Below are 10,537 nucleotides of genomic sequence, written 5' to 3' on the forward strand. Positions count from 1 at the left end.
GACTTCCCTGGGCTTTGGTTTAGGAAGTGCCAGGGGCAGAGTTCAGCCCCAGCTCCACGTGTTGCAGTTTCTCTGTCAGGAGAAGGCTCTTCCCCAGAGGGTGCTAGGCACTGCCCAGGCTCCCCAGGGAATGCACAGAGCCCCAAGGCTGCCAGAGCTCCAGGAGCTCTAGGACAAAGCTCCCAGGGATGCCCAGGTGGGATTGTTGGAGTGTCTGGGTAGGGCCAAGAGCTGGATCAGGGATCCCTGTGGGTCTCTTTCAGGTTGGGATATTCCATGACTCTGGGCTGGGGACTCTGGGACTCTGAGTGGCCCAGAGCCACCTCTGCTGATCCCTGTTTGCTCTCTGGTGATGGAAATATGAAGGGGAAGCTCTGGAAGCACGTTTTGAACCCATGGTTTCTTTGGCAGGTGTACGATGATGGGAAGTACGTGTACCTGGTGACCGAGCTCATGAGGGGAGGGGAGCTGCTGGATAAAATCCTCAGACAGAAATTTTTCTCAGAGAGAGAAGCCAGTTCAGTGCTGCACATGATCTGTAAAACAGTGGAGTATCTGCATTCCCAAGGGGTGAGTGTGGTCACCACTGTTTTTCTGGGAAGATCCCTGGCATTACACTGTGCTCCCTCTGCTCCAGGGAGTAACTCTGCCCATCACAACAATTATTTCTTGCTGGTGTTGCCCTTTGGCAAAGCAGATGTGGGGCCAGAGCAGGGGAAGAGTGAACTCAGGCAGCTTTCAGACCTTTATCTAGCTGGGGTACGAGCACAGCCCTCTCTTGGCTCCACAGGTGGTGCACAGGGACCTGAAGCCCAGCAATATCCTGTACGTGGATAAATCAGGGAACCCCGAGAGCATCCGCATTTGTGACTTTGGCTTTGCCAAGCAGCTCAGGGCTGAGAACGGGCTCCTCATGACCCCCTGCTACACAGCAAACTTTGTGGCACCTGAGGTGAGCACCTGACTGACCTGAGACCCTCCAGAAGTCCCCTTGTCCCTTCCCTAACTTGTGCTCCCACTTGGCACAGTGCATCTGCCCTGTTCCCATCTCCAGCCTGCCCTGGAAGAGGCAATTACAGAAATACCACTTGTAATAATGAATCCATTTTGAATCCTGATCTTTTAGTCCCAGACTTTGCTGTTCTGTCCAGCTCTGGAAGCTTTGCATGTGGACTGCACCCAGGTCAAGCCCCTCTTCTGAAATGAGCCCAGCAACAGGAACCAAACACTTTTTCCCTTTGCTTGTTGTGCTCAGGTCCTGAAACGCCAAGGCTACGACGAGGGCTGTGACATCTGGAGCCTGGGGGTGCTGCTGTACACCATGCTGGCAGGGTGAGGCAGTGGCTGGGGCTGTCATCCCCATCCCCAGTGTGCTCTGTGGGGACAGCTGTGCCTCTCCTCCTGCCTGGGTCAGTAAATCCTGGGCTCTCTCCTCTCTCCCCAGCTGCACTCCCTTTGCAAATGGTCCCAGTGACACTCCAGAAGAGATCCTGGCACGGATAGGAGGGGGCAAGTTCTCCATCAGTGGGGGCAATTGGGACACTATTTCTGACATGGCCAAGGTAGGGTTTGATATTTGTGTTACACTCATGGGTTGGGGTTGCTATGAGGCAAATTCAGAGCAGGCTGGCGGGGGGAGACACAAGAGAGAGAAGAAAACCAGCACTGCAGCTTCTGCCCCACACGTCCCTCACAGCAGCTTTGTTTTAGCTCTGCCTGTGGATATTTGCATGGAGAACCAACATTGTGCTTTGTGGGGTTTGCTGTGTTATACCCTCCAGACCTGCCAAAAGTATATTTCATACAAAAAGACATTAATGTCTGGGGACTTTAAACTTGGCCTCTGCATTTGAATCCTAATCTGGGGGCGAACAAAGGTGGGTTATTTTGCATTTAAATTATGAAATCTTCTAAAGTCTGACTTTCCAAATGCTACCTGTAGGATCTGGTATCAAAGATGCTCCACGTCGATCCTCACCAGCGTCTCACAGCCAAGCAGGTCCTGCAGCATCCTTGGATAACCCAGAAGGACAGTTTACCCCAGAGCCAGCTCAATCACCAGGACATTCAGCTTGTAAAGGTACAAAACCTGGAGTGGGAAAGCAGGATGGAAGTTTGGAGAGGTGTGAGACAGGGCAGGTAGTACAGACAAGCTGGAGTTCTTGGGAGAAAAGAAAGAGGAGATTGTTTCACAGCATGTCAGTGCAGGAGGGAGACACAGAGATGAAGAAGATGCCTCTGGCTTTGTTTGTGGGTGGGGCTGCTCTGGTCCCCTCCTGCCCCTGAGTGACTCCTCTGTGCCTCTCTCCAGGGTGCCATGGCTGCCACATACTCAGCACTGAACAGCTCCAAGCCAAGCCCCCAGCTGAAGCCCATCGAGTCCTCTGTCCTGGCACAGAGGAGGGTGAAGAAGCTCCCCTCCACCACCCTGTGAGCCCCTCGGGGCAGGAACAGCCTGGATTTTGCACACCTGTGGAAGAGGGGGACAGGGGATGGGCAGGGTCTGCACAGGGGCTCCCCTGGGACTTGTTCTCAAAGGCCAAGTGCCTTCCTGCTCCTGAAAGACTGGCTCCTCCTCGTGTGGACTGATCTTTGCTGAGACAACCTCACTGTAAAACTTTTTTGACGTGTAAATTGTCGATTTTTAAAGAAATCCATCTGTGTATATGAGAACTAAAATGTATAACTGATGTTAAGTGGCACTAAAAAGCAGCTCTGATTCACCCTTCCCTGTGTAGGGCCAGGTACTTGTTGTCCCTACAGCATTTCTTTGAACTGATCCTCCCCAACTCCACAGCAGCTGGAAGACTGTCATATTGGGGTTCAGGCTTTGGGCTTTTCCTCCCTCAAACCTTTGGATGCATTTCCCAAAGCCAGCCCTGCAGCCTCCAGCCAGCAGCACTCGTGTCCACCAAGGACCTCCCTCCCCCCCAGTCCTGTGTATTTGTTCCATATTGTTCCATGGATTTTGCAGCCTCTGTTTCTCCCTCTCCTGTGCTCCCCCAGCCCAGCCAGCAGCTCAGATCTCTGAACAAAATAAACCACGTTTTTTTCCAAGCCCTCAGGTGCTCAGTGGGCCAGGACACCTCCCAGGTTTGGTTCACTCCTTCCCTGTGCCTCCCATCTCCTGTTGTCCCATCACTGGGGAGTTTGTCACCTCTGCAGGGGGGTGATGACAGAACCTCCTCCTGGCAAAGCTGAGGCTTTAGGCTGCTCTGGCTGCTGCTTTTACTATTTGGGGTTTTCCTTCCCCTCAGTAGGAACCTCTGAACCAAACCACCCTTAATTTTTTAATTTAACTTTGTTCTCCAGTAACTCAGGGTTTCTTTCTGACTCGTACAATAAACATCATTCAGGGTCCTGTTACTGACTGACTGAGCTGCAGATCCTGGGCATTTCCTGATCCTTCCCAGGTTGTTCCTCGTGCTGTGCAGGGACAGTGCTCCTTGTCTGCCTTCTGGAAAAGCTGCAAAACTTTTGATCAGGCCTTGAAAATCAGCAGTGCTGCTTAGGGCAGTCTCTCTCTAACTTCTCTCACTGGGAGATGAGCAGAACCAGTCCTGGAATGAGGCAAGAACCAACAGGAACAGGGAATTTCTAACTCAGGACTCTGTGTGTTTATAGAAACCAACACTTGGAGACAAACTGTGCTAGAAATAAAAACCCTTGTTTTAAAAGGGACAGAAATGGATTTAACTTCCACACATAAGGACATCTTTACAAGGAAAGCTACTTCTGTTTAGTTTAGGTGTTTAATAGTGGATTGCATCTTTAAGCTTTTGTCCTCTAGGTCTCAGTGAAAGCTCAAGGGAGCAGAAATCCTGGAATCCAGCCTCAGATTGCTGAGTCTACCTGGAAAGAACCTGTGCACAAAGAACATACTGATCCAAAGTCAAGGAGCCTGAAAATAATATTGAACAGCTCTATATAAAAGTGTTTCTGTATAATACAGGTTAAGTGTTCCTGTTTTGGGGCATAAATCAGCCATTTTTCTGTTGTAAGGGGCTGACCCAGCTGAGAGGATGTTTCCCTTCTTCCCACTGTGTAGCTGTGCCTTTCCCTTGCTGACCTCTGTTAAATTCACCAGCACATCAATAAGTGTCATTTATGGCCTGGGAAATATTCCCATCAAGATTCAGTTTCAAACTGAAGGCCAGTAGCTTTCCCAGCAATCATCTTCTCTTTCATAATGAAACTTCACTGAGCAACTGACCTGTGGGTTTAACTTTTTAAACTTGAATGCAAATCCCTCTCTAAGTTCCCACCTTTGAGTTAGTCCATGTAATTCTCTTTTCAGCATCTCTAGGCACTGGTGGCTGGGGAATTGTGCAGCTGGAGGCCTCCTGGGTGCCACCAGCTCCTCGTGGTGGTCACGGCCGTTTCCCGAGGCTGCGGGAGGCTTCGGAAGTACTCGGGGACTGGAGTGAGTTCCGCGGGATGTGGGGTGGATGCTGCGCTTTCATGGAATATTCAACAATTTAATCCCTCTTTCAAGGCAAAGAAAACATTTAAAATATTTCAAGATCTTCTTTCGGCAGTACACGGGGGCTCTGAATAAAACCTTCACTCACGCCGGGGAAGCCGCAGGTCCGCTGCCACTCCATTCCTTGCCTCTGGTTATTAAAACATCAAGCTGTCTTAGCGGCTCGGCTCAGCCTCCCTCCCTTTGTGTGCCGCTGAACACCTGCCATTAATACTAATTCCACTCCGGAGGGAAACTCCCTTTCAGATATGCTTGTCTGAAAATAAATTGACATGTAAAAGGTCTCTTTTGTCGAAGTGCAGGGAAAGTGCGGGGTGAGGAGCCGACTGCTCACAAAAGGAGCCACTGACTTTAAATGATGTGTGGAGGGGGTGAGAAATGCGAGGGGTGGGGGCGATGCTGGAACTGGGCTGGAGAAGAATCCCAGAGCTGCCACCTCTGTTTGGTGTTAGATTTTGAGATTTTGGGTGTCCTTCGTCTAAATCCCTGCTTGTTTCAGGGTGAACGGCCAGGAACCCCTTCGGAGAAAAGTATTTTTGTTTTAGAAAAAAAAATTGCTATTACAAATATCTGCAACCATAACTAAGAGCAGTAGAGCAATTTAATTGTGTAATGAGCTCCTGGGTTCTGTTGTTTTTTCTGGGACAAAAGTTTGTACCTCTCAATTAGGAAGCAGCAGAAGAATCTTTGTCTAGAGTGTTTATTCTGTCCTACAGGTAGCAGTGTGAGCCAGCAAAAGTTCAATATTTTTATTTTTAATAGAAAGAATGATTTGCAATGAGCTCCTCATACCCCAGGGAGACCATGGCTCTCTCCTACGAAAATATTTTGAAGTCGGTTCTTTGGACCAAGCTTTGGAGAGAGTGACACTGCTTGAAATTTATGTTGGTGCTGAAATGACACAGCCCCATGGCTGGGAACTAAAACTGAAACCTTGTGGACCTGAAATTCAGCTGCTGCTCACTGGGATTCTGCTTCCTCTAGAGAAGAATTAATTCACTTCATATTGAAGATCAAGTCAAAATATGTTCAGGGCATGAAATAAGGAAAAAAAAAAAGGAATTGTGGCAATTACAGAAATGTTCCAGATTTGCTGGTGTCGCGCCTGGTTTGTCAAACAAGCTCTGGGTGCTGCTGAGCTCCAATGCCATCTTCCTTTTAAACAGCAGATGGTGTTAGAAACCTGTAACAGGTGGAAGCTCTCCAGTTTCATGTGAGAGATCAGAAGTAGCAGCAATTTCTGTTTCCCACGAGGTAGTTCCTTCCTGAGCTGAACAGCAAGCTGGCCCTTTGCTTGGAGAGGTCTTAGAGAGGGGAAAACCTCTGAATTACACATATTCACATGAAAGATGATTCTGATTTCACTTATTATGGTTATAATAAAAGGAACCTGGTGATGGCCTCCATAGCCCTCTGCTAGCAGCTCTAAAAGAGATGTAGTGGGGGGAATGGGCTCTGTTTGCTGGTGTGCCTTAAAATCCCTCTCCAATCTGCCAGATCTGTTGGTTCCTTGTCTATAACAGCACTTCGCTTGCTTAAAGTGTTTTATAAACATTTAATTACTGCAGCTTTTGACTCAAAGCCAGCAATCTCTCATTCATCTGCTGCTTGTGAGGGTTGTGAAAATGGTATTCAAATCATAGAGTTGCAGCAAGGGCTGAGTTCAAAGCCCAGCTCAAGCAGTCCCTGCACTGCTGGGATGTGTGAGCGCCGCTGCTCCGCCCCGCGCTTGCAAAGGGAAGGGAGCCCTGCCTTGGAATGCCAGAGAGCTGAGGGGCTGCCAGCACCCCAGCACACAGAGCTGCATTTCAGCCACCTTAGGGAAACGAGATGCTAAATTCTGTCAGCTGCTGCCTGGGAACTTCTGAGGCAGGCGGGGAGTGCGGTTCTGTCTAGACCAGAGCCCTGTTTGATCCCCCAGACCCAGCATGTTTGTTAAAAGTTGCTTTTTTTTCCACCCACCAAACCACTTGGAATTTTAACATGTCTGCTCCACCCCAACTCCCAGCTCTGTTTGTGAAAAGGGGAAGCCCCCAGGAGTTGTAGGGTTTGTGACACCAAGTGGAGGCAGCAACTAAAGATAAAAACTTGTATGGGATTAATAATTTCTATCTGACCATCTGCCTCTTTCACCAGCTCCCTTTCCTGAACAGCACACTGTACCTGCAGAACTGGGTGTGCAGGAATAGAAATCAGTTACTTTCCATGAAAATCCAGAGCAGATGTGGTTGCCCCATCCCTGGAGGTGTCCAAGGCCAGGTTGGACAGGGCTTGCAGCTGTTGGCTGGCTTGGTGTCTTTTGGTGGATCCACACAAACAATCACTGCTGGGCAGGGCAGGAAACCCAGAGAAGCTGTTCCTCTGCAAGCTGGCCCTGATCTCACTGGCTTGAGGAGAAACAATCAAGGAGAAAACCTCCATCTGCACCTGCTGACCCCTCCAACCTTCACTCCCTTCTGAAGGCAGACTGTGAGCCCCTTTAATAAGCTGCTGGCAATCAGCCCCTTTTTAATGAGGCAGATCCCCAGTTTCAAGGCCCTGGATCACTCAGAGCTGCCTTTCAGTTCTGTGAATTGTGAGCACACCACGAGCAGCCACTCTCAAAGTAATCCTGGAGTCCCTTTTCCTGCCCTGTTTAAAGACAGGGTAGGGAGTCCTGTGATGTTTCATTAAAGCTGGCTTTTCTCCTCGTGGCAGAGCAGATTTAATCAGACCTGCCTCCTAGTTCCAGCTGCTGGGTTGGAGCGCTCTGATCTGTGCACTGGGTGCACGTCTAATTATGGAGGCAATTCCCATGGATACCGAGAAGAATTGCCTGTGCTGGCAAAAAATTATCCCAGCTGGGAAAATGGGGAAGGAGAATGTGTTGAAATATTCGGGAAGAGATCTCAAAAGTTTCTGGAAATGTAAATGAAAAGCATTTCTGGTTCTTATACCACAATGTGCAAATTTTGATTATTTTAAACCGAAGATATGGGTTGGTTTGTAAGGTATCCCAAACTGCTGTTCTGTTGTGCTACTTGAGGATTCACCAGCACCACAAATCTGTATTTCCCTGCTCCTTGTTACCTGCATCCACTCAGGAATGCTCCCCACCTTCCCTTCTCACCTGTGCAGCAGCAGAGGAGTGTTTGGAGAAAATGTCCAACAGTTTGTTTCCATCAGGGCACACCCTGGGCGAGGCAGAGTGAGGGCTGGTAATTCTGGTTCCTTCTGCAGTGCCGGGTGGGACCTGGGTGAGTGCCTCCTCTTTATGCCTCATCCTTCTGAAATGTATGAATTTAAATAACTCATTTCTGTATAAATTAGCGTTTGAAAGGTCTGTTAAAGACAAAAGAGCACTCCCTGGTAAAAGGAGAGGGGGAAATACCTGGGCAAGCACTGCTCAGATGTGGAAAATTAAACAAATATGATTTTAAATGATTTTGTAATTGTTCAGCTGCAAGGCCTCATGTTCAAACTGCATGGGAAAACACAGATTTCTTAATTTAACTGCACACATTCAAATGCCTTTTTGAGGGTAATTTTTTTTTTTTTCCTTTGGGTTTGTTTAGAGATTTTTAGGAACATTCTAATCAACTCCACAATGGTTGCAACTTGTATTTATTTCACTAATTTCTCTCCAGCAGGGACTAAGACACTTTCCATGATGTTGCTGGCTAATGTAAACACACAGAATAAGGAAAGCTTGGTACTATTAGGGTGTATTTCCATCTCTTTCTCATCCAGGGCACCTGCTCCCCTTTCCCTCCCCTCCTCCCAGTCTTCCCAGCTGTCTGTCTGTCTCATTTATGTCAATTAGAGATTCAAAGCTGCCTGATTTAATTGGCCTGACTTTCTCCTGTCGCAGAGAGCCGAGCGCAGGCCGGGCAGGCAGCAGCTCCTCTGCTCTCCGCTGGGGCTGGGAGGGCCGGGGCTCCTTTGCAGCACAGAGCACAATAACCTGTTTGTTAGCCTGGCCAGGGACAGCCTGCTGACCTCCTAACGGGGATGGGACCCGGCAGTGATGTCACTGGAGAGCCTGGGGGAGTTCAGAGCGCGCCAGGAGTTTGTGTGACCGGTCCCTCGCTGCAGGAGGGCTTTAGGAGAGCTGCAGATCCCTGGCAGTGCCCGAGGCCAGGCTGGACAGGGCCTGGAGCAGCCTGGGACAGTGAAACGTGTCCCTGCCCATAGCAGGGGTGGAACCAGATGAGCTTTAGCTCCTTCCAAGCCAAAGCAGCCTTTCTCTGATTCTATGATTTGCTGTGCTGCCTTCTGCCAGGAGGTGACTCTATGTGCCCTGAGGTCAGAGAGTGACAAAACTTCCCCAGGCTGTGGCCAGAAAGGGCTCAACCACGAGTGAGGCAGACCAAAACCCAGCTTTTACAGAGTTTATGTGAGGGCCTGACCCCATGTCCCTCTGGGCAGCAAACCTGGAAGCAAACCAACCCTGACAAAATCTTTGCCACCCCTGTGCTCCCCCACCCACAGCCCAATGGCAGGAAGCAGGTCTGACCTACTTCTCCTCCTCGCTCCTCGCTCACGTCTCCCTCACAAATTCCACCGCCGTCCTTCCCTCCCGACAGAAACGCGAGTTTCCCAAGGAGCTGGCCCGCGGAGGCGTCAATATTGAACAGCAACAGTACCATCTAGTGACCTGGGCTGCCCGGGAGCATCACTCAGCCGGGAACAGCGATCTGTGAATTACAGAGGCCAAGAAGGTCCCAGATTTGCAAACGAGATCCCATCTCTCAGTTCATTTGGATTAAGGAAACAAATCGTGCTGATGTTCCAGCAGTCTTGTGGTTTCTATCAGAGCGGAGCGATGCTTCCTCAGGAGCCGGTCCCGTTTGCAGGCTCCTGACTCCCCGCTGAACCCGGCCCTGCCCCACGCTCCCTCTGCTGGCAACCAACGCCTTGGATTTCACACGTTCCCAGCTCCTCGCACACCCACCCGCCCGCACAGCACCAAACCCCGGCTAAGGCAGCAGAGGAAACCGAGGGCTGTGATCAGTTCTCACTCCCGATAAATGTGCACGTTCTCGCTCTGACGAGCCACTAGTGAAATCCTGAATTGGATGCGTGAAATAAATAGATACAATTCAATTTAATCAATCAAAAATAGGCCCAAACCCAAGCGTAAAGGGCGCACTCTGCGCAGATCTGAAATTACACACTTGGCAGCTGAAGGGAGGAAATCAAATTAGAGCATTTCTTTCCCCATCAAAGGCCATTAGTCCCGATCCAGGTCCATCACGCTCGCGGTGTGCAGAGTTATCCCTGTCAGCATCCTGGCTGGCCGTGAGGAGGTACCGCTGACGGGCTATGGCATATTCTGTGTTTGAGGTGACAACTTTTCCCTGCTGTTCTGCAGCACACATGTCCACGTCACCTCCGTCCCAGTGAAAAAAGACCATTGTCAAATGTGCAAAACGCACCGGGCTGGGGAGAGCTGACACAAAAGCTGCACGGCAGAACCTCAGAGCTCAGACACGCTGTGAAACGCCACTGGTACCGCAGGAGAAATTGCTTTGCTGGCTAATCAAACACATCCCCTCCTCGCTGCCAGTAGTGCAGCACTGCCCTGAGTCCACTCAGCCTTGCTCGTGGGCTGATGAGTGCCTGACAATTTTCTGGTCTCAAATTAAACAGAAAACTAAATTAGCAAATTAATTGTTTGCCGTGTTTTTCCCTAGTCCCCATCAGCTGCCTCAGGTCCTGCAGCCAATCCAGAGCCCCTCTCTGCAGCTCCCAGTAGAAGGTGGAGCCCTGCACTGGGTCCTGCTATCTACCAAGTGTCAGTCATGTTAATTTTAAATTACTTTTGTACAGCTTGGTGTCAAAACGATTAAAGCATGAAAAGAAAAACTGAACTAGAGGGAGGAAAGAGGGGGGAGAGAAAGAGAATGAATAATTTACCTTGCACTTACAGCAAGGACACTCGGATTTCCTTAATTCTTCAACTCTGAGAAGCCTGAAACTTCCATTTCTTCAGCTGTCACCTGCTCAGGACTGTACCCAAAGGGGTGCTCTGGATTGCAGAGGGATTTGGGTGGGAAGGGACCTTAAAGCCCA

The 10,537-nt window shown here is 49.6% G+C and overlaps 1 protein-coding gene across 5 annotated transcripts in view; it reads left to right on the forward strand.

The window, feature by feature from the left end:
• RPS6KA1 (ribosomal protein S6 kinase A1) overlaps positions 1 to 4,120 on the forward strand; it is a 31,997-nt gene extending 27,877 nt beyond the window's left edge. For all 5 annotated transcript variants that reach the window (XM_079325633.1, XM_079325632.1, XM_079325635.1 and 2 more), the window contains 6 exons: positions 412 to 570; positions 791 to 952; positions 1,256 to 1,332; positions 1,445 to 1,562; positions 1,943 to 2,080; positions 2,312 to 4,120. In XM_079325633.1, the coding sequence (XP_079181759.1) occupies positions 412 to 570; positions 791 to 952; positions 1,256 to 1,332; positions 1,445 to 1,562; positions 1,943 to 2,080; positions 2,312 to 2,434 (777 nt within the window). In that variant the 3' untranslated portion in view covers positions 2,435 to 4,120. The remainder of the gene's footprint in view (positions 1 to 411; positions 571 to 790; positions 953 to 1,255; positions 1,333 to 1,444; positions 1,563 to 1,942; positions 2,081 to 2,311) is intronic.
• Positions 4,121 to 10,537: the final 6,417 nt, after the last annotated feature.

Source organism: Erithacus rubecula (assembly GCF_903797595.1).
Source record: "Erithacus rubecula genome assembly, chromosome: 23".
NCBI lineage: Eukaryota > Metazoa > Chordata > Aves > Passeriformes > Muscicapidae > Erithacus > Erithacus rubecula.